The sequence below is a fragment of the Natator depressus genome, chromosome 6 (genome assembly GCF_965152275.1).
Source record: "Natator depressus isolate rNatDep1 chromosome 6, rNatDep2.hap1, whole genome shotgun sequence".
Lineage (NCBI taxonomy): Eukaryota > Metazoa > Chordata > Testudines > Cheloniidae > Natator > Natator depressus.
Window position 1 is genome coordinate 112,364,130 of NC_134239.1, and position 24,620 is coordinate 112,388,749.

A 24,620-nucleotide genomic window follows, 5' to 3' on the forward strand; every position below is an offset into this window, starting at 1 on the left:
AATGGTGGCACGCTGATGACTTGTCAAAGAGACACGCTTTGTCTAAGAAATATGCATTTTGATTGTTTTCTATTGTTTTGGAGCATGAGAGAGAAATCAAGATACATCTTTTGATCAGCGTCCTACTCTTAGCTTCTGTATCATCATATTGGAAAACTGCCTGGAAGGAGGTGGCTAGTGGTGGTGGATTTGATCTTAGTCTGAGGGGTACATCCTTAAATGATGTAAATCTGCATAGCTCCATTGAAGTCAATGGAACTACACCAGTTCATACCAGATAAGAATATGGTCCTTAAAGTGAAGCTAAATTAAATTTCCACCCATGTGTTAGTAACACTTAGCAGTAAAGTACAAATAAAATAGGACCCTAACAGTCTGGTTCCATGCTGAAAAATAACTCTGTAAAAAATTGTGGGGTTTCACATTTGTGAATCAATGATCTTCAGATCAAATCTCCTCACGTTACAAGTTAAAAGATGGTTTGTTTTTTTCCTAATTGCCAGCGCTTCAAACTCAGAATTTAAGTCAAGCTATGTTCTTTCTGGCTGATACATCATTCTTAATAAAGATTCTGCCACTGAAACCTCAGTTAACTATATGTTGATGATGCACAGGCCAGAAGCAAATCCAGCTCGCTCTCCCATAGCTCTTTTAGTACTACAGTGCTAATGAGAATATTAAATAAAAAAATTTACTTTTGTAATGTAAGCAAATGAGACTCTGAAAAAACACCGGGAGCATATTGGTTGAGTAAGAAGAGACACCTGATTATTTTTCTGACCATAACCGCAGTTTAAGCTTGATTGTCTTGGGCAGTCTTATCATGACATACCACCACAGTATCATTTTAGAAGTTAAGTGCGGACTTTAGCATGTTGCAATTTGGCATCATAACATGGTGATTTGTCCCCAAAGAGATTTTTGAACCATTTTATTTCCTGCATGCTTAGCTTGCAGAACTGGGAATGGCCCTATCAAATTCTGAGTAGGTGGTAATAGTACTCATTTGAGTATCTGTAGGAAAGTACAGAGGTAGAAATCGGCATGTGGTAGAGGAGGTGATATTGTTGGATGAAATAGTAGTGCAAAACTTAAACTAATGCTTGCTTATTCTGGCAAGTAACATCATTAAAAGAAATATTCCATTTCATGAAAACAAACAAACATGCTCGTGCTGACTTCCATGCTGTTGCTAGCACATGCTCAACAGAAAATCAAAGGTAAAATAGTAGTTAAAAAAATGAAGAGAGCAGAATTACTAGGAAATGTCTTGTATGAACAGCTCATTAAATAGGGATTTTGGCCTTCCTCTTCCCCCTTCTGAAATCTAGCAGAGACCTTTATTCCAACAGAATCTGCTGTGAACTGTGTGCCTTTGTACTATTACAGCCCAGAATATTATGAGGCCTTCACATTCTTTATTTTTTAAATGTGTACATGTCTTGAATAGTTCACATTAACAATAGCAGAGGTCCTTTTTTGTGAGAGCTCTTTCAGTTTGTTACTTAGCCATGGACCTACAGTAGTGACAATTTCATGCTTGTTCATCTGCCTTTGTTAGAGAATGCAGATTCATAGTAACATGACCAATGAAAAGTTAAACATCATACAATAGTTACTTCAGTGTTAACTTTTGAACGGAAGAGGGCACTCTTACACTGGCAAATTGCCTTTCTGCCAATTGGATTAAATGAGCTGTTTTTGGTGTAGTACGATCGTATTGGTTTGCCTAATCTGTTCTTGTAAATGGTGTAATCTCCAGAGTAAAAACAGCTACAAGAAATCAGACTGTGCGACAGATTTGCATATGTTAACATTCCTGTTTAACGCCATTGCTAAACTTTTCTTAATTAGCAGCCTTCTGCTTTAAAAATGTTGCATTAATATGTATACATAGACTTTGACTCTTCCATAATTAGTTAGAAGAACTAGATTTTATGTTGATTGCCTTATTAACTCTTAATTATGTTAAACTGAAAACCTGGTCTTCTCTAGGAGGAAACATATTTTATATATAAAATATAGTACTTTTAACATATAGCAGTTAAAATTGTCACCCTGCAGTAGTAGAAGTAAAGCAATATGTGTCTGATTTGTGTCAGCACCAGCACAGCATTGTTCTAATTCTCCTTAATGTGAAAAAATGTCTTTTCATCTCCAGAAATACTATGAACAATACGATGGTTTTGTGATCCTTCATGGCACGGATACAATGGCATATACAGCTTCGGCTTTATCCTTCATGTGTGAGAACCTGGGTAAAACCATTGTTCTGACAGGATCTCAGGTAAACTTTAATTTTAGGCTGAGGTCAAAATTTTAGGCATTTTTGTTTTAGTGTGTCTGTATGTAAATTGCATAGTATATTGATTAACGCTATATGCTTTAGACTTGCAGGGGCAGATTCTCAGCTGGTATGAACTGTCACTTGTCATTGATTTCAGTAGAGCTATGGCAGTTCACACCAGTTGAGGATCTGCTCACAGGTTTTTTTTATTGTTCGTGATTCTAGAAACATAAGAATTGCCATATTAAATCAGACTAGTAGTGGTTCTAGTCCAGTTGCCAACAGTGGCCAGTACTGGATGCTTCTGAGGAAGGTACAACAAATCTTGTAGTGGGCTATTGTGTAATAACCTCTTTATATAGGAAACAGCTGCCTAAAACCAGGCTGTTAGTGGTTTTTTAAGCCCAGGAGCACGGAGGCTTATATCCCTTTATAAATTGTTATCCTGTCCTGGGTGGTCGTGTGTGGATTATTTTTGCATCTGAATGTAGCAATTGCCTATCTCTTTGTTGGGGGGCAATGAACTTCAATATTCTTTGTCCCCATTTTGAACCCTTTTATGATTGCCAGAACAGGATGCATGTGGTCCCTTGGCCACGGTGTGTCTAACGTGTGATAGGAGTGGGATGGCTTATGCCCAACTTCATAGTTGGCATGCTTCCTTTAATTTATTAATCTCCGTCAGCCTGGTGATTGGGTCTTACCACGTTGTGTCTGAGGCTGACTTTTTATGTTGCGCCCGTGAGCATTTTACACCTGCTGTTTTGCCAGAATGGCCACTGCTGTTTGTTTAAACACAAAAGTGCAACTCTAGTCTTAAAAGTGACTTGAAAAATGGCATTGTGAGATTTCATCTTTTATCTCCCAGTAACTTCCACATCAAATGTGGTCTGTTTGCAAATAAAAATAGCTCTGAAAAATGAACTTGAGATCTGAGGAACATTCATTTTCCCAAGTAATAAAGGCCCAGGTCATATTATGCTTTTATTGACACAACAGGTAAGCAGGCAGCAAGTTATGATTACCACTCCTGATTGACTAAGAATTATGCACATCCTATTATTTTGTTACCCTGTCTTCTCAACCTGCTTGTTTGTTTCATCCATCCGTTATGTTATTTTTCTTTTTAGACTGTAAGCTCTTTGGGTCAGGGGTTATCCTTTCCTCTATGGTTGTACAGTGCCTAGCACAATTGGACCCCAGCCTGATTGGCATCTAGGCACTATCATAATTTAATTAAATAACAATAATTGTGTATTCCTCTTGTTTTCTCTGGTTTTGTGCAGGAGAGGCAGTGTAGTCTAGTGTCTAAAGCACTGGACTGGGACTCTGAAAACCTAGGTTTTATTCCCAGCTGTGCTACTAATCTACTAGGTGACCTTGGGCAAATCGTGTCATCTCTGTGCCTCAGTTTCTCCATCTGTAAAAAGAGGATAATGATACTTACTTTCTTTATAAAATGCTTTGAGAGATTCGGATGAAATGTGCTATATAAGATCTGAGTGTTATTATTTATTACATGATTGACTTTGTACTTGGGACTTAGTAAAGAATTTGGATGATAAAGAAGGAATAGAATGCAGGTCACTGTCTCTAAATTGTGCGGGGTCTGTAGGGCTAGCTATAGTGTTTCCTTTATAAAACAAAACATTAAGGGTTTTACTTTCATTTTTTGCTGTATTGTGTTCATGGTACATGAACCAGCAGCAGAGCATGCAATCTTAACTTTTGCATTGTTTAAAGGAGCTCAGACTCCTTTAAACATGGGGATGATTTTTCTAATAAAGATTCATTCTAAAAAAGGCTTAGAAGTTATCATCCTTTAAGTAACCACACTAGGTCTCTACATTTAGCCTTGTCCTGTTCTGTCAATAACAAACTACCCGTTTACCTTTTATATCCAGCCAGGAAGGGTAGGGCAAATTATATCCTCAGATGATGCTATGGGTAACTCTGAATGAAGTGAGGCTGTTGTTCATCTTACTCTCTGTACGCTTTTCTCCCACATGCTTCCTCATTGAAGAATTGAGTACACACATTTTTTGATATTGTTGCTAACCTGGCTTTCACTTCTGAAAGAAAATATGCAGTTGCTTAATAAGACCAGAATAATTTCTTTACTGAGATGTTTCTTTAAATATAGCTATTACAATAAGAGGAAAAATATGAAAAAGCCAGTGATATATTTTATGAAAAAATTCTGTTTTACATTCAGAGGGAGCAATTCCACCATCTGCTTCTGTCTAAAATAGTTAGTTTGGATGAAGAAGTAAATCGTATTCACTGTAAATGATATAATGGGAGATTGCCTTGATTGTTAGCTTCTAAAATCATTCTGGGAGCTTCTAAACAAGGTTTGAAATCTAGAAACCTCTGTTCATTGGCTGAGCCTCAGTCAGGGGGCGGGGCTATCAAGAAGGCAGGGCTTTATAAAGCAGTGAGCAAGTGACCAAGGAGCTTTGTGAACAGGGACTGCTAACAGGGAGTTTCGAGAGGAAGTTGGAAAGGGGAATGGGAAGGGGGCAAGGTACACGTGCCATCTTTAAAACCTTTAAACTAAACTATAATCAAAACTTCTTGATTTAAACAAAAACCCTATCATTAACCTAGGTAACTGTAGGAGAAAATGCAGGCAGAAACCCAGCAGCAGAGTGGGGGCTATCCTGTTTATTGCGTTCAGTGTAGCATGTATGATTACCTGCCCTGTGGGCAGGTGGCGTATGTGTGCATTTGGTGCAAGGAGCTCCTGGCCCTCAGAGATCGTGTGTGGGCTTTGGAGGCCAGGGTGGCGGAACTGGAGGAGCTAAGGGAGGCAGAGAGGTATGCTGATGAGGCTTTCCAGGACAGTATAGATTTGTCCCACCTCCAGTCAGACAGCCCCTGCGCTGTTAAGAAGGATGAAAGGCCCAGAGAAGGAGAGCAGTCAACGGTAACAGAGGGAAACTTTCCCATAGATGGGACATCCTCTCTCACTGAGGTTACCTCTCTGGGGACGAGAACTCCAGTCATTAGGAAAAGGCAGGTGTTAGTAATGGGAGATTTGATCATTAGAAACCTAGATAGCTGAGTTTGTGATGACTGGGAGAACCGTATGGTGATTTGCCTGCCTGGTGCGAAGGTTGCAGATCTCTCGAGGCATCTAGATAGACTTACGTGTAGTGCTTGGGAGGAGCCGGTGGTTGTGGTACATATAGGTACCAATGACGTAGGGAAGGGTAGGAGAGACATTCTGGAGGCCAAATTTAGGCTGCTAGGAAAGAGACTGAAATCCAGGATCTCTATGGTGGCATTCTCAGAAATGCTACCAGATCCCGCAGGGCCAGGTTGGCAGGCAGAACTTCAGAGTCTCAATGCGTGGATGAGACGACGGTGTAGAGAGGAGGGGTTTAGGTTTATTAGGAACTGGGGAAACTTTTGGGATAGGGGGAGCCTATACAGGAAGGATGGGCTCCACCTAAACCAAAGTGGATCCAGACTGCTGGACTTAACATTAAAAACTGCTCTGCAACCTTTTTAAACTAAGAGGTGGGGGAAGCCGATTGCTGCAGAGGCGCACGTGGATCAGACAGAGACTTCTCTTAAAGGAGAGTCTATTGATAGAAAGAAAAGGAGTACTTGTGGCACCTTAGAGACTAACCAATTTATTTGAGCATAAGCTTTCGTGAGTTACTCTGAAACCTGTCTATTGATAGAGATTCTCTAGGTTTTAGTCAGGAGGAGGGGATGAAAGAGGATAAAGTATGGGCCAGATCAGATGAGAAACATTCACATAAAGAATCTGACACATCAGAAAAGGGCAGACAAATAAACAGTGACAAGTTTTTAAAGTGCTTGTACACAAATGCTAGAAGTCTAAATAATAAGATGGGTGAACTAGAGTGCCTCGTGTTAAAGGAGGCTATTGATATAATAGGCATCACAGAAACCTGGTGGAGTGAGGACAATCAATGGGACACAATCATTCCGGGGTACAAAATATATTGGAAGGACAGAACAGGTCATGCTGGGGGCGGGGTGGCAGTGGCACTATATGTGAAAGAAAATGTAGAATCAAATGAAATAAAAATCTTAAATGAATCCACATGTTTTATAGAATCTCTATGGATAGTAAATCCATGCTCTAATAAGAATATAACAGTAGGGATCTATTATCGACCACCTGACCAGGACAGTGATAGTGACGATGAAATGCTAAGGGAGATTAGAGAGGCTACCAAATAAAAAACTCAATAATAGTGGGGGATTTCAATTATCCCCATATTGACTGGGTACATGTCACCTCAGGACAAAATGCAGAGACAAAATTTCTCGATACTTTAAATGACTGCTTCTTGGAGCAGTTGGTACAGGAACCCACAAGGGGAGAGACGACTCTCGATCTAGTCCTGAGTGGAGCGCAAGATCTGGTCCAAGAGGTAACTATAACAGGACCGCTTGGAAATAGTAACCATAATATCATAACATTTAACATTCCTGTGGTGGGCAGAACACCTCAACAGCCCAACACTGTGGCATTTAATTTCAGAAAGGGGAACTATGCAAAAATGAGGAGATTAGTTAAACAGAAATGAAAAGGTACAGTGACTAGAGTGAAATCCCTGCAAGCTGCATGGACATTTTTCAAAGACACCATAATAGAGGCTCAACTTAAATCTTTACCCCAAATTAAAAAACACAGTAAAAGAATTAAAAAAGAGCCACCGTGGCTTAACAACCATGTAAAAGAAGCAGTGAGAGATAAAAAGGCATCTTTTAAAAAGTGGAAAGTCAAATCCCAGAGAGGTAAATAGAAAGGAGCATAAACACTGCCAAATTAAATGTAAAAATGTAATAAGAAAAGCCAAAAAGGAGTTTGAAGAACAGCTAGTCAAAAACTCAAAAGGTAATAACAAAATGTTTTTTAAATACATCAGAAGCAGGAAGCCTGCTAAACAACCAGTGGGGCCCCTGAACGATCGAGATACAAAAGGAGCACTTAAAGATGATAAAGTCATTGTGGAGAAACTAAATGAATTCTTTGCTTCAGTCTTCACAGCTGAGGATGTTAGAGAGATTCCCAAACCTAAACTGTCTTTTGTAGGTGACAAATCTGAGGAATTGTCACAGATTGAAGTGTCACTAGAGGAGGTGTTGGAATTAATTGAGAAACTTAATAGTAACAAGTCACCAGGACTTGATGGCATTCACCCAAGAGTTCTGAAATTGTGGAACTGTTAACTATGGTTTGTAACCTGTCCTTTAAATCAGCTACTGTACCAAATGACTGGAAGATAGCTAATGTAACGCCAATATTTAAGAAGGGCTCTAGAGGTGATCCTGGCAATTACAGACCGGTAAGTCTAACGTCAGTACTGGGCAAATTAGTTGAGACAATAGTAAAGAATAAAATTGTCAGACACATAGAAGAACATAAATTGTTGGGCAAAAGTCAACATGGCTTCTGTAAGGGGAGATCATGTCTTACTAATCTATTAGAGTTCTTTGAGGGGGGTCAACAAACATGTGGACAAGGGGGATCCAGTGAACATAGTGTACTTAGATTTTCAGAAAGCCTTTGACAAGGTCCCTCACCAAAGGCTCTTATGTAAATTAAGTTGTCATGGGATAAGAGGGAAGATCCTTTCATGGATTGAGAACTGGTTAAAAGACAGGGAACAGGGTAGGAATAAATGATAAATTTTCAGAATGGAGAGGGGTAACTAGTGGTGTTCCCCAAGGGTCAGTCCTAGGACCAATCCTAATTAACTTATTCATAAATGATCTGGAGGAAGGGGTAAACAGTGAGGTGGCAAAGTTTGCAGATGATACTAAACTGCTCAAGATAGTTAAAACCAAAGCAGACTATGAAGAACTTCAAAAAGATCTCACAAAACTAATTGATTGGATAACAAAATGGCAAATGAAATTTAATGTGGATAAATGTGAAGTAATGCACATTGGAAAAAATAACCCCAACTATACATACAATATGGTGGGGGCTAATTTAGCTACAGCTAATCAGGAGAAAGATCTTGGAGTCATCGTGGATAGTTCTCTGAAGACGTCCACGGAGTGTGCAGTGGCAGTCAAAAAAGCAAATGGGATGTTAGGAATCATTAAAAAAGAGATAGCGAATAAGACAGAGAATATCTTATTGCCCTTATATAAATCCGTGGTACGCCCACATCTTGAATACTGCGTACAGATGTGGTCCCCTCATCTCAAAAAAGATATACTGGCATTAGAAAAGGTTCAGAAAAGGGCAACTAAAATGATTAGGGGTTTGGAACGGGTCCCATGTGAGGGGAGATTAAAGAGGCTAGGACTTTTCAGCTTGGAAAAGAGGAGATTAAGGGGGGATATGATAGAGGTATATAAAATCATGAGTGGTGTGGAGAAAGTGAATAAGGAAAAGTTATTTACTTGTTCCCATAATATAAGAACTAGGGGCCACCAAGTGAAATTAATGGGTAGCAGGTTTAAAACAAATAAAAGGAAGTTCTTCTTCAATCAGCGCACAGTCAACCTATGGAACTCCTTGCCTGAGCAAGTTGTAAAGGCTAGGACTATAACAGGGTTTAAAAGAGAACTGGATAAATTCATGGAGGTTAAGTCCATTAATGGCTATTAGCCAGGATGGATAAGGAATGGTGTCCCTAGCCTCTGTTTGTCAGAGGGTGGAGATGGATGGCAGGAGAGAGATCACTAGATCATTATCTGTTAGGTTCACTCCCTCTGGGGCACCTGGCATTGGCCACTGTCGGTAGACAGGATACTGGGCTGGATGGACCTTTGGTCTGACCCAGTATGGCCATTCTTATGTTACATAAATTATTCATGTATTTATACTGGATTTGTATTGCATGAACTGGAATCTCTTCTGCTGTTTATGCATAAGAAATGGGGTGTAATTTCACTCTCTTCTTTTTAGGTCCCCATATATGAATTGCGGAATGATGGTCGAGCCAACCTACTAGGGGCGCTGCTGATCGCTGGACAGTTTGTAATTCCTGAGGTCTGTTTCCCTAGCATCAGAATTTGTTTTCCTGAACCTAGTAAAACCAAATGTTTACACTTTTAAAATATATCTGTTAACCAACAAGGACTGTGCAATGATATTTAAAGGAACCCTGTCAAGGTTAACAGACCCCTATCTGACACAGTGCACACGCTGTTGTCAGGCTTAACTTACCAGTATGTTCCTAATATATTGTATAGACTTGTCATGTCTCTGACATACTGGCTGCAGTAGACTTGAAATCAAAGATTTTCATTTGCACATTGTGCTTGGTACTGGAAACAAGTAGTAGAGTGGTGGTGGTGGAGGTGGGAATAGTTAAAATTGAAGAGAAGTTAAGTACTGGTGAAATGTAGAGAATTTCTGTCTCTGTGGAGACTGTAGTGCCAGTTATGTTAATAAAGGACTTCACACTCAGCAGCTGTGGAAGCTTCCCCACACTGCCTCACTAATATGCCTGAAATCTGACCAGCAGAACCCACCCATAAAGCTGAGAGAGAGAGTAGTACCATTTTCACCCTCATTCAGTCTCTCTGTTCTGACACTGCCAGTTTCATGTGGGTTAAGACCAGCAGCTTACTGACCAAGATTTTCCAAAGTGACTAGTAATTTTCAGTGCCGTAATTTTTATGGAGTTCAGCTTGAGACACTTTTGAAGGGGACTGACTTTTCACTAAGCATGGAGTTGCCTGATGCCTTATAGGCATCTTAAGTTGGGCAACCAAAAATGAATGTATCCAAAACCACTAGTCCTTTTGGAAAATCTTGACCATTTTCTGTAGGCCACCAAAAAGCCATTGGACTCTGATTTTCAGATGTTTATGACAGCTCTTTAAAAGTCTTCTCTTTTCTTTTCACCTACCTCCACTTAAAGATGACCAAAAAACCCCAAAGAAACAATCTTCACTGTCTTTCCTAGATTTTGCCTGCTCTTGTGAGGGAATTATGTAACTAGTTAACTTTTAACTTTTTACGAGTTAAGGAACAATCCATAAAGTGACAGGCATGCCACTTTTTAAAAAAAATTGTGTCAGAATTGTAAATCTGCCAACTTCTAAGTAATGCTCATTACTTTAAAGATTTAGAAAACATTTTAAAAGGGGCAGACAACAGTATCTGCTTATATCTTTAATTCCTGGCTTCTACACAGACATGTTTCTTTATTTTTCTTGTAGGTGTGCCTGTATTTTTATCATAAACTGTACAGGGGAAATAGGGTGACTAAGGTGGATGCTGGGAGTTTCAATGCCTTTTCCTCACCTAACCTGCCTCCACTTGCAAATGCTGAGGTTGATATTAAAAGTAAGCAATTTCATCGTTTAAGCCCTGTAATTTATGACGCATGCAAAAGCACACTGCCTTCCTCAAGAGCTGTTTCAGGATTTGATCAGTACTTACACAATTGAGACACACATTTACTTAAGTATGGATGTGATTTAAAAGCGTTGTGTTATGCCGTTTGTGTCTTGACACTGCTCCATGTGCCCTAGAAGCTGTTAAAATTATAGTTGTATAAGGTATAAGAATCAGCGATTAAACAGCAGGTAGATTTTGTACAGTACTCTATTATACACAGACATGGCTGGATTGATTCTTACTAAATATCCAGATTCTTGGGAGGGAAGCATTTTGGGAATATGCCCTTCTGCCACGAAAATGCTTGGTCTGGGGATAAAATAAGTTAGGGAAAAATGAAAAAACAAAGTGGTTTAATCTCTTTAATGATTACACTGGATCCTGAAATAAGGCACAGCAGGTGGGGCAGCATCTGTACACTTTCTGACAGATCGTTCATGTCTGCACTTTGGTTCATAGTCATTTGGTAAGGTGCTTTATTAGGTGCTTCAGAAACTAAGATCCTTTTAAATCAGAGGGACGCTGTTAATGTTGTTAGGTCTAAAATGTGATCTTTCTTCCTAATTTATTTAGATGTTAGGCAATCTGGATGTGTGTTCCTGTTTTTTTTTTGTTTGTTTTTTAATTATTAAAAAAAATACACAAGGATTTCAGTACCAGTATGCAAAGTTACTGTCACAAATGATTGAATATATGTGATGGATGAAGTTCCTTTTTGGTGAAGAAACTTATTTAAAACGTCAAGGTGTCAAGGGGTTGCTACCAACCTTGACTAAGATATATGTCATGCTCTGAAAATTATCTGTTAGTGCCGGTGTCTAGCTAATCTAAAAAATATACCTGGGGGGTAGAAGTGGTGCAGGGGATGGATGCACTAACCTTTCACTTCCTTCCCTCATTTCTGAGTTAAGTTTCAGGCTAGTCCCTAGTGGATGTCCACCTAACTTGAAAAACCCTTTCCTGTTAGTGTTGTTGAAAAGACCGGTACTGTGACCAAAACATTAGATTAGAATTTGGAAGATCTGAGTTCTATTCCTGGCTGTGCCACAGGATTTCTGTGTAACCTTAAGAGGTCTCTGTCCTCAGTTTTCCCCAGTTGAAAATGTAAGTTAATAATACTTCTCTACCTCAGAATGCTCTTGTAAGGATAATTCCATTAATGTTTGCACAGATACTATGATGATGAGCACTGTTAAAAAAAAATCCTAACTTTAATTTATTTTAATTTTTTTCAAATAATTGACAGTCCATTCAGCCACATTCCAAGATTGGAATAGTAGGTATGTATCTCTCAGAACTGAGGTGCATCTTGTGAGATTCCCCACAATAATTGCCTTCAGAACATCTGGGAGATAAAGGGAATCTCTTTCTTACTATAGCTATTTAGTTAAAATTAACTCAGGCAAATAAATGACTTGTGCAGTTAAGGAAAAAATACAGCTATTTAATGTATTAGGTTAACCAGAACACTTTCCTTCGTACTATTTCTGTATATTAGGATGAGTTGTCTTGAATTTTTCTCTGAATTTTTATAAACTGGGACAAATGACATTATAAATATTCAGGTTTCTGAATGATCAATAATGGAATCAAGCTTTATGTAAATTCTTTCTTGGGTTCAAATGATCTGCTTTATGAGTACCTGTTTTTGTAGTAGAAAAACGATAAAGCTATCAGTTACTTTTCCTGGCCATAATGTCCCATTAAATTTTAAGCAGAACTTCCCCATTGAAATCAATGGGGAATTTTGCTTAAAAATTGGTGGCATGAATTGCCCCATTATTACTATTTGTTTCAATTTATTGCACTGTTAGTGTAGTGTCACTTGTCCAAAGTGGAAGTGTCAGTAGTGAATGATTGTTTCATTTTGGAAAAACATAGTTCACAGAATACAGACAGTAACTATAACCAGTGCAGCTTTACTCTGTCTAAAATAAATTGTTTGAAACATGGTTATTTTCCTTGAGTGCACTCTTAGAATCCTCATGAGAAGCTCTTGTGGAGAAAAGGAACCATTTGGGGCTTTTAAAAACAAAACAAACCAACCCAGCTATTTTTAACCTCTTAAATTGCTTGTGTACATTGTCTTGCTTCACTTTTTTCAGACAAATCCATTTCTTTTGCTGCTTCAGTCTGCTGCCAATCTGCTCTCAGTTCCAGAAGGAGATATAGGCAGTCTACAGAGACTTTCCTCTGAGAATCCAGCTCCACAGGTCTACAAACTGGAAGACAGGCTGGGCTTGGAAGGTGTGAGAGACAGACTAGGCGGAGCTGATTATCTGTTTCCAGCAAGAGAATGGAAGGTGGGAGTATAATGAGACCAGAGCCCACTGTGACTGATTAATTGGTGCAGAAGGACGAGGTGGAGAGATACAGCTGGCGGTTAGAGAGCTATGGTATGCTGTATCTGTCTCAGCACCAAAGAGTGAGGCAGAATAGAGAAGGTTAGTCTGCACTCTGCATCTGCAGCAGCCTCTTCACCTCCAGTTGCTCCTCTCATTTATTTCCCCCCACTGGTCCATGCTCCCACTGATCAGTCCTTGTGGTTGGTTTCTGACCTCATCAGTCCTCTCTTCCTTTAATGCCCCTGGTCAATATTTAGAAGTTTCCTGTGGCTTTGTCAGCACCTTCCTTCAGTCCCTTCCATTGTCCATCTCTGGACCCACTGGCTATATCAACTTCCCCAAAGTTTTGGCTCTGGTGAACTTGATTCTTGTAGGCAGCGGTGAAAAGATTCCAGAGTGCTGTTCATGTGAACAAGCCTCAGGAAGCTCCCATGAAATACTTACTTTAAGCTCCTGATGCAGCATAGGACAAAAAGCATTGGAATACATTGAAAATATATTTGTAATATTTTCAGTGATCAAGAATAGACCTTGACTCCAGTGGTGCCTTACAGATTTGAATGGGGCAGACAAAAAAGAAGCCCAGGCTAATTAGTAACTACAGTGTATAAGGACACAGTCTCTGTGCATTTCATAACTTATTTCTCACTTCAGCTACTCTTTATTGCCTGAAAGTATCAAACTAAATTATGCTTCTTTATTCTACCTAGTTTTTCTCAATCAAACTTGCATGTGGTTTATTAGCATAGGGATTTTGAGTGCTGAGGTTGTCATCATTGTGGTTTTGTTTGTTTGTTTGTTAAAGAAACATTGAAAGATTTATTCAGGAAAAATCAAGTACATAAAAAAATTGCTTGGATTTTGCAGATAGATACAACAGAGAGATACAAGAGGGAAAGTTGAGAGGATACACACTATCAACCTTAATAGCATCACTAATGTAAAAGAGAGAGGATGGTTAGTTATCATTGGCCAGGTTACTGTGCTTTGCTTGGCGGGATTAGGCAGTTCCGGTTGTATATAGTTAAAAGCCCAAGTTATTTATTTATTCATATTATCAAGGTAAATGCCAGCTCTGTACATTGAGGTATTTTTTTCTTACAAATACAGCGTGATTATTGTTGTAATGAATATTTAGTTGGGATAGACTCCTTTCAAAAGGTGTGTATCAATTATGACAAATTATTGCCAGAAGAAGGTGGCTGTATTTTTAGTCTTGCTTTCCACCTTTAAGAACCATCCATAAGTTGGTTTGTGCTCTCCACTCATTGGCTGTCACCCTGAATTCTAGTGAACACTGGTGTAGCTTATAGAATGGTACGGCTTGCCTGTCACTTTGCAGAGAAGGGTGAGAAGAAAGTGCTGCTGTTTGACTGGAGCTTTCAATCATTAAAAGCTGTATTTCTTGTTTGATTTCATAACTTTGAGTTCAGTCACCACACCTTAGGGAGGTGTCACTTTTAAAGCTACTGTACTTCTATAATAAATGAGTTTAAACCTGTATTGTGGCTTTTGTGTATGTGTTGCCTAACAAAAGTTTGCTGCTTTCTAGAATGTGTTGTATTAGTTTGATTTCTTTCCCTCTGTCCTGATGTATGGTCTTGTCTTTATTAGATTAGACCGAAAGAGACAAGACTTTCACTATCTATACTTCTGTAAAGGGAAAAGAGGTTTTCACTTACCTTCCAGGACCTATGACCCTGGAACCTTTCACATTCTTACTCCTTTCTATTCAGTAATTCTAAACCTTTCAAGTGAACAACATCCTCAGTACAGACATTGTGACATCCTATCTCGGATATCTCAGATATTACACCTTGTGGGATATAAAACACAAATTTAAAGTCTGCACAATATACTAAACCAACCTCTTCATATTTCTACTGGATTGTATGGTAACGATGGTGTCATAGTCTGGTTTGTGCTGAGGCTTAACAGTGGAACAGAAGCTAACCAGACTTCCGGACACCACCACTTCTGTCTCTCAACCTCTCCTCCAAAAACAGTTTAGCATACAGTTATGTATGAAGGTCAAAACTTTCAAACTTGGTTGCTTAAAATTAGACTCCTCAAAAAGTGGCCTGATTATTTCAGAAAGGTCTGAAGTCACAGGGAATTGTGAATGCTTGGCATATTTGAAAGTCAGACCACATTTGTAGGTGTCTAATTTTTGGCACCCGATTTTGAAAACCTTTAAGGTTTACAGTTTTTGTTTTTATAGCTCATATGCTTTGGCCTGTTTGCCTTCCTGCCCCAGGCCATGTTGGACATTTAGTACACTAAAATATAATTACCTAACTTTTAAAATAGTGTACATCCTCTTTAGGGGCTTGCCTGTTTCTGAGAAAGATGAGTAATGTGCTATCTTTGTTCCTAAAATAATCAGCTTTGTACTCAAATTTACATAATGCAGAGGAGTATGTATTCTACATCAGTTGAAAGCTTTTTTTTACAAGCATAGCCCATCCAAGTCAGAACAGGTTGCTCGTTATCTGTTGCAATGTGCCAAAAGCTCAATGAATAACTTCACTAGTTATTCAGTTCATCATATAGGATTCCATAAAGTATTATTCTGAACACAGAAAGGTAGAATTTCTCATACTTAATCCGCCTATCCATAAGCTTCCTTACTTCATATTGGCAGTTCTTAAGATTATTTTCATCAAACAATCCATACAACCTGATGTAGCTGCAGAAGTTGTGGGATAGCATGTTCATCCAACAGAATGACATAAATTGAGCCATTACATGGAAAATTTCTCCATTCCTTGGATGTTGTATATGGTAACACAAACAGTGCAAAAGAATTACTGAATGAGTTTGTGTACGGCTCTCTGCCTGATTTGAAATGGCTCAAAACAAGCCTTAGCTGGACATGGAAGGATTTTACACTTTTGTTTGTTTGAGAACTAATCCGGCTCAGTTGGATTGATTAGCTAGGAAGCCACAGCAGAATGTATGAGTGGTGGTAATTGCAGGATGGAAAAATGTCATTTGTAAAGACAACTGCTACTCTTATCCCTGAAGTCATGATCTGCATTAAGCAGATCGACAAAACTCTTGGTGTGGGGAATGATGCTAACTAGAGGAAAGTTTTCTGGCTATATTAATTTATTTAAAATAGATATCTCTTCTGGGCTAAGTTACTTTCCTCCATTAATGCTGTAACATTTTGAACACAGAGCATTATTCAGTAGAGCGCATTTTCAGACATAGGTTCAGAAAATATAAGGTAAACATTAGACCTATCCTGGTTATCTCAGCTTTAGTCTTCTTATCTTGGCATGGATCTCTAATGAGAGATGGTTTAATCTTATTTTGGCAAAGTTAACCAGGATAGGTCTAATTCACTCATAAGTACACTGATAGTTTCCAAAGTAGGTAACATACATTCTGAAGGATATCTCAGCAAAGTCTAATCTTTGACTGATATGGAAGAAAAAAAGCTTTCATGTCCTTTAGGTGACACTGGCTTTGAGTGTAGATGAGACTGTTCGTTTTTTAAAAAAACCCTAGTTGCAGGGGAAAAAGAGAAGTGAGGATTCTTGGGCATCTTAGTTAATACTGCTGCTGCTCTTTCTCCTCCCACCTATGAGTATGATGAACAGGGCTCGAAAAATTTCTTTAACACCCACTTGCCTGGACAGCCTACTGGCCTGGGTGAGTGAGATTTCTACTGCTTGAGCTCTCAAGGCCCTACTCCAAGCCACACCTACCAATAACTTTGCCCCAGTAAATTCTTCCTTGCTAAATAGAGTCAAGGGGTTGGAATCAAACTATGGGAGACTGAGTGATGGGGATTTACAAGTCTAGTTAATGTTTCGGTACAGTTCATCACAGGCACATATAAGAGTTTCCCTTGACAGAATCCCAGAAAGAAGCTTTTGTTTGGGATATGCGTTATAACAGCTTCCAGATGGCTTCTTTTGTTGCGGCTTCTTTTGTTGCAGCTTCTTTTGTAAACCTTGTAGGCCACTTTTCCCCTGTTTTATTTAAACCCTAAGAGTACTTCAGCTATTCTGTATATGAAGAGGAAGCCATGCTGGATGCAGGAAGGGGAACAGTTGGAACATTGTGGGAGACAGAATCTTAAACCAGTGTAAAATGGCATAAAAGTGAGGCGAATAAGTGAAGCTCACTATTATCATCAAATACTGGCTTGCTGCAGTAGAGTTGATCCATCTTCAAAGGCTAGGTATCGTGGTCTGTAAGGCTATTGTGGTGGAATGCTTTTCGCTGCTGATTTAGGATCCTGCTTTGCAGTTGAAGTTTTATCAAACACAGTGTTTTTCAGATTATAGAAAGCATTTGCACGTTACATGATTGAACATATAGACATGATTCATTTGAGCCATTAGGACTTGATTAACACTGAGCATCTGAGCATACATCCAGTGCCTTCTGTCTTTCTGCTATTAATTTTACTTTAGTCCATGGACCCTTCCTCTGCCCTGCTGCAGGAATTAAATTTTGTAGCTGTACGTGCTCAGGTTGAATCTGCACATACATCCCACTGCTCTCTCTCATCCTCAGCACAGTGGGGATCCATTTGCTCATGAGTGGCTGATTCTTTCACCGTCATGAATATCACTTTCAATCTGTTTCACAATGTATGAGTAAAAACATTTATCCATATAATCCCCTTGTTTGTTTTTTCTGTAAGCGCTGTGCTGAGACCCTTGTGACATTTCTGGTATCTTACTTGCCAGGCAGGGGATAGTGTTGGGAAGTTCATGATAACTTTATGCTTGTAGATGATATCAGATATGTATAGCCTATCTTGATTGTTAGAAACCTGTCTTGTCCTAGCATCAATGAGGGGAAAATTGTTTTACTGGGATTTGGAAGGAGGCTTTTAAATATATTTTGGATATTCTTGAACGCAGCTGTGACTATTGATTGCAAGAAATCGGGATAGTAGCTGAATGTTTTCAGGAGTGACTAATACTTTACAAGACACAGGACAAGTCTATAACAATATGTATCCTAATTTTTTTTTCTGTCCTTGCAGCCTAGAGGCTTCTCCATAAGTGAAAAGAAACAACTTGTTTTCCATTGTGAGCTAAGTTTTACAGCATGGCCTGTGCTTTTAGTGAAATATGGTACTTGAAGCCATGGGTGGTTGTATGCCAGTGTACTACTGGTGGAATTCTGCACCACTGCACATGCGCAGAATTCATGTCCCCTGCAGATTTCTTTGTTTTCCCTCAGAAAATGACTTTCTGATGGGGAAGCAAAGGGAACCCATAAGTGTAGTCATGAGACCCTCCCCAGCAGTATGTTTTGGGTGCCTAGGGCAGCCGGTGGAGAGGTAAATCACTGTGGGGCAGGGGGCGGGACTGGGGAAGACCCGGCTGGTGGCTCCTACCCTGTGCTGGGTTCAACTCCTAGTCCCGGCTGGGCTGGGGAGGATGGGACCTCCTCTTCCCCTGCACGGCATCCAGGGCCAGGTCAGACCCACCCCCAGATTTCTCCCTAGGCTGCAAGAAGCTCTGCAAACTCCCTACCCATTGCTCCTCAGTTGCAGGGGGAAGGATCACTGTACGAGGAGCTGCTCCTCCATCTGCCCAACCCCCGTGCTACTATACCCCCCCCATACACAGACCCTCCTGCTGAGCCTCACCCCACCCACATCCAGAGCCTCCTACCAAGCACCACTCCCCCTGCACCACCCCAAGGAGCCACCCGCACCTGTATCCCCACTCTATGGTGCCTCAACCAGCAATGCACCTGGATCCCCACCCCACTGAGCCCCACTCCCCCAGCATCTGGACCCCCACGCTGAACCCACCACACCAGACCCTCCTGCCAAACTCTATTCCCCCCCCATAGATCCTGCCCAGCTGAGCCCCAACCACCTTCACCTGGACCCCCCTGCAGAGTCCCATTACCGTTGCACCCAGAACCCCCCAACAAGCCCCTGTGCATCCAGATCACTGCCTGCACCCAGATTGCCCCACTCAGAACCCTCTCCGCCCACACCTGGATCCCCCCACACTAAGCTCCTCCACACTTGGATCCTGCCGGGCTGAACCTGCCTGCCCACATCTGGTGCACCTGACACAGAAGAGCAGGGCCCTGGGGTGTTTCTAGGGCAGGCTTGGTCCTTGCACTGTGTCAGGGTTGGATGCAGCCTCACTGCTGAGCCATGTCCTGGGTGTGGGGGGGAAGCTGCTGAGTGATCTCCTACCTCTGTGCAGCCAGTGGTCTGTACTCCCCAATGCCATGGTGGAGCTTCATCATTTATTTGACAAAAAACATTTGCAGAATTTTGCAGAATTTTAAAATATTGTGCGCAGAATTTTAAAATATTGTGCACAGAATTTTTTTTTGGCACAGAATTTTTAATTTTTTGGCGCAGAATGCTCTCAAGAGTATTGCCAAAGCCTCTTCTACAAGTTGTCAGTTATTGACATTTCTCTCTTGCATTGGCGTAGTAAACTTTTTGAAATCCATAATGCATGATTTGGCTTTTAATAATGGAACACAAACAGACTATTAAACAGCTGGCATCTGGCTTTAAATATATAATCACAGTTAATTGAATCCTTGCTATTTTATTTAATCATTAGTAACTACATTATAAGGTCTGGAGATGATTAGTGGCAACAGTAACAACATCTGTCTTTAATATGACATTCGGAATTCGTGTCACATCTTTCATATTTGAGAAGATGTATTTTTTCTGACTTAGAGTACTTGTTGGTATAATTCCAATTACAAAGTAATGAAGTCCTGATTAGAATGTGTGAAAAATACATGTTTCATTTACGTTAGACCTTCTTCATACCATTCTGTTGCCCCCAAACCTTCCGAGTATTCTAAACAGGTGACGGTAGAGGGAGGGTAGTTTATAACAGGGGATAGTAATTATGGCATAGGTGTAAGTGTATTATTAGTCAAGCACTTTGCACAATCACTGAATTAACTTTACATTTTCAGAAGATAGTATTAGAATGTATTGTCAACTTTTTTTAACAGCAGATCATGCTGTTCATTAGTAAGGACCAAACAGATACACTTGCATTTAACATTTCTTGTCTTAAATTAGTATTTTATAACCAAGCTGCTGTATTAGAAAAAATCTCTCCTGGGGGAGTAATAATGTGGAAACTTTGCTGCTGAATAATATTGATTTTTTTTCTGGAGATCTAAATTATTTGGAATTTTAAAATATAATATTTTAAAATACAGCATGTTAAGGCCTGACCTAATGGTTCCTTTAGATGCTGTTGAAATATAGGATCATAATAAACACAGTGAGTGAGATCAGCTATTGTTGCTACTCTTGATTATCCCTTCACTTCTCCTTTTTAATTTTTTTTTGTATGAAGGTCATATTAATGAATTATAGTACAGACTTTAAAAATAGGGAAGTGTGAAGTACTACAAATACACTTGATATAATGTTGTGAAGTTTAATTAAATGAGCAGTGAGACTTCTCTTTCTTTATGGTGTTCTATTTCTCTTTACCAGTTAACTGGGAGACAGTGTGGAGAGCCAACACCACAAAGAAGTTTAAGGTCCACACTAACATGAACAGGAATGTTGGGCTGCTGCGAATCTTCCCAGGAATTAATGCTGCCACTGTAAGTATTCTGTTTTTAATTGTTGAAATGGTAGAGAGAGTATCCAAACACATGGCTGCTTGGTCTAACAGAGCTGCAGTGATGCAATACCTGTTGTTATAGATGGAAAAACAGATAAGATCTTTTTGTAAAGGGAAACCATGCCTCACCAATCTACTAGAATTCTTTGAGGGGGCAACAAGCATGTGGAAAAGGGTGATCAAGGTCCCTCACCAAAGGCTCTTAAGCAAAGTAAGCTGTCATGGGATAAAAGGGAAGGTCCTCTTGTGGATCAGTAAGTGGTTAAAAGATAGGAAACAAAGGGTAGGAATAAATGGCCAGTTTTCAGAATGGAGAGAGGTAAATAGTGGGGTCCCCAGGGATCTGTACTGGAACCAGTACTGTTCACATAATCATCAGTGATCTGGAAAAAGGGGTAAACAACGAGGTGGTAAAATTTACAGATGATACAAAACTACTCAAGATAGTTAAGTCAAAAGCAGACTGTGAAGAGTTACAAAGGGCTCTCACAAACTGGGTGAATGGGAAAGAAAATGGCAGATGAAATTCAGTGTTGATAAATGCAAAGTAATGCTCATTGGAAAACGTAATCCCAACTATACATATAAAATGAGGAGGTGTAAATTAGCTGTTATCACTCAAGAAAGAGATCTTGAAGTCTTGGATAGTTCTCTGAAAACATCCACTCAATGTGCAGCAGCAGTCAAAAAAGCTAACAATGTTGGGAATCATTAGTAGAAAAGGTATAGACAATAAGACAAAACATATCATATTGCTTCTGTATAAATCCGTGGTACGCCTACATCTTGAATACTGTGTGCGGTATTCACCCCATCTCAAAAAATATATATTGGAATTGGGAAAGGTACAAAAAAGGACAACAAAAATGATTAGGGGTATGGAACAGTTTCCATATGAGGAGAGATTAATAAGACTGGGACTTTTCAGCTTGGAAAACATGACTAAGGGGGGATATGATAGAGGTCTATAAAGTCATGAGTGGTGTCGAGAAAGTAAATAAGAAAGTGTTATTTACTCCTTTTTCCAGAAGATGTTGTGAAGGCCAAGACTATAATAGGGTTAAAAAAAGATCTAGATAAGTTCATGGAGGATAGGTCCATCAGTGGCTATTAGCCGGGATGGACAGGGATGGTGTCCTTAGCCTCTGTTTGCCAGAAGCTGGGAATGGGCAACAGGAGTGGATCACTTGATGATTACGTGTTCTGTTCATTCCCTCTGAAGCACCTGGCATTGGCCACTGTCAGAAGACAAGATACTGGGTTAGATGGACCATTGGTCTGACTCAGTATGATCGTTCTTATGTTCTTAAGATTTTTAATTGTTTTGGAAACAGTCTTGAGCAATGTACCCCAATTGTGTTGATAAACATTCCTAGTAGTAATATGACTGACCAGTCCTAGCATGGAAAACTATTTAGGAAGGTTTTAAAAGTACCTTTAACCTGAATCACATGGGCTTTGGAATTGATAATGTATCCCTTCCACGTGTTTGGAAGATGTATTTGACCTCTTGACAAGCATGTGCAAGCTATAGTGACCAGAAGTGCCTATTTGCCATACAGTCAAGTGTATATGTATAATATACACTTTGCCAAAGGTATGCATGCATATACAATATGGGAAAATGGAGTGAGGAAATCATGCCCTTTTCTACAATTCATGCTTCTTCCTGCAACTGGTTTAAGGGTTCAGGGCTCTGATCCTGTTCTATGATATGCTAATGTGAACTCCTGCACCCCTGTGAACACCTGGAGCCCTATTGATAACAATGGGATTCCACAGAGGCCAATGCTAGGAGGTTGCTTTGCAGAATTGGGGTCTTACATGGTATGGGCTAGATTCACGAGAGGAAGTTAGGTGCCTAACTGCTATTTTAGGCACCTCCATTCAACATTTAGGTGCCACTGACATTCACAACCCCCCGTTCAGGTCCACCTAACCCTGTAGGTGCCTAAAGTCACTAAAGCACCTAAGATCCCACCTTAAAGTTCCCTAGCTGCCTAAATGTCTGCTGAAGGGCATACATAAAGCCACCTAAGTCCTGACGCCACTGAGAAGCTTTGTGCCTAACTCACCCCTGGGTCCTGGCAGGATTCACAAACTAGGCATTTCCCCGGCCTATCTTGCCTGTGGGGCCAAATCCAGTAGGTGTATAGAGAGACCAACTAAAAGCACCTGACCAGATCAGGCCCTACACAAAATGTGGTGAAGTGGTGCCCCCCCCCCTTATATACTTAATCGCCGAGTGGTTAGAGCACTCATCCAGGATGTGGGACATGGGAGTTCAAATCCCTCCTCCTCCTGATTTTAGACCAGGGTCTTGAACCCAGGTCTTCCACATCTCAGGTGAGTGCCCCAACACTTACTAGCCACGAGTCAGAGGGTATTTTGGGATAGGTCTGTCTCTCCTGTCTGAAGCTCTTTCACTTTGCATGAAATATGTAGGGCTTGTCTATACAGAAAGTTAGTGTGTGGCAAACTGAGGTGTAAATCTACAAGTGTTCTGATGTGCCGTGTGCAAACTGGCCGTGTGGATCTTGGGGCTGCATACTAAAATTCCATAGTGTATTTTGACCTACTGATGTGTCCACTAGGCAGAAGGGTGCCTAAAAGTTAGGGGTTGCAAAGTTCAGTATTGAAGCGCCTGTGTGTCTGTTTTTGAAGTTCCGCCAACCTGAGTTTTTATTTTTCTCATGGCCATAGTCAGCTTAAATTGCATCCAGTAGTTTAAGCAGAAATTCCTCAATTATACTAGACTTTTTTTTTTTGGGGTGAATCTGAACAGATGGAAATGCAGTCGGGTGGTAGATTTGTAATAAAACTCCAACTGTATAGTTCGCCTCATAGGTGACTGTAATGTATTGCAAGTAGTTTATGTGGTCAACAAAGAAATATCTAAGTTGTCTAAAATAATTTCACTAGATGGCTACTTACGTTGATGAGATACATTAGCTGCGTAGTTACCAATTGGCCCACAAAAAACTACTTCTCCCTCCCCTCGACCCTTCAGTTAAATGAACTGTCTCTTGAATTTAAATTAATTCCTGCAGGCTTCATTATGATTTTGTTTTCTAATGTTTGGAAGGCATATGTACTAAACATGGTAGATTTTATCATTGTGGTTCAAATGTATCAAGTAAGAATTCAGAGAATACGTTGTTCCATTTATGAATATTTCTGTATTTACAAGTAATACATTTACATTTATCAAATAGTGTTCTGTCATCATGCAATTGCATAGCTTATGTAAGAGAGATAAGATGGGTGAGGGTAATGCCTTTTATTGGATCAACTTCTGTTGGTGAAAGGGACCAGCTTTTGAGCTCACTCAGAGCTTGAAAGCTTGTCTCTTTCCCCAGCAGAAGTTGATCCAATAAAATATATTACCCTCACCCACCTTGTCTCTCTAATATCCTGGCACCGACATGGCTACACTACTGCAAAAAACCTATGTAATATATTTAAGTAATAGCTTACCCTCCTTTTCTCCCTAAGGTCATTTTAATCAGCCCTTCCTGTAGAAAATTGCCATTATTTTAAAATATATCCCTCTGGGATTTTCATAGGAGTCTAAAGAAATTGTTTCCCAACTCCCATAGCCTTCTTTTTGAAAACCCCAGCCTTATTTTATAGAAATGATCATCACAAATGGCCAGTGTAGATGAAGGACTTTTATTTTGGGGGAGGGATAGCTCAGTGGTTTGAGCACTGGCCTGCTAAACCCAGGGTTGTGAGCTCAATCCTTGAGGGAGCCATTTAGGGATCTGGGACAAAAATTGGGTATTAGTCCTGCTTTTGAGCAGGGGGTTGGGCTAGATGATCTCCTGAGGTCTCTTCCAACCCTGATATTCTATGTTTCTATGATTATTTGTAAGACTCTGATTCCTGCGTGAGACATCATGGCATTTTAACTAAACACTTCTTTATGCACCTCTTATTGAGGGAACTTGTTTGAAAGTATCATGTAATTATTAGTAATCATGACATCACTTTTTGACAGTGCCCTTGCCTTGGAAAGCCATGTG

The 24,620-nt window shown here is 39.9% G+C and overlaps 1 protein-coding gene across 1 annotated transcript in view; it reads left to right on the forward strand.

The window, feature by feature from the left end:
• Window positions 1-24,620, forward strand: part of ASPG (asparaginase) — an 84,480-nt gene that overhangs the window by 20,647 nt on the left and 39,213 nt on the right. The window contains exons 4-7 of the mRNA XM_074956331.1: window positions 2,162-2,287; window positions 9,198-9,281; window positions 10,460-10,586; window positions 20,463-20,575. Coding sequence (XP_074812432.1) covers window positions 2,162-2,287; window positions 9,198-9,281; window positions 10,460-10,586; window positions 20,463-20,575 — 450 coding nt within the window. The remainder of the gene's footprint in view (window positions 1-2,161; window positions 2,288-9,197; window positions 9,282-10,459; window positions 10,587-20,462; window positions 20,576-24,620) is intronic.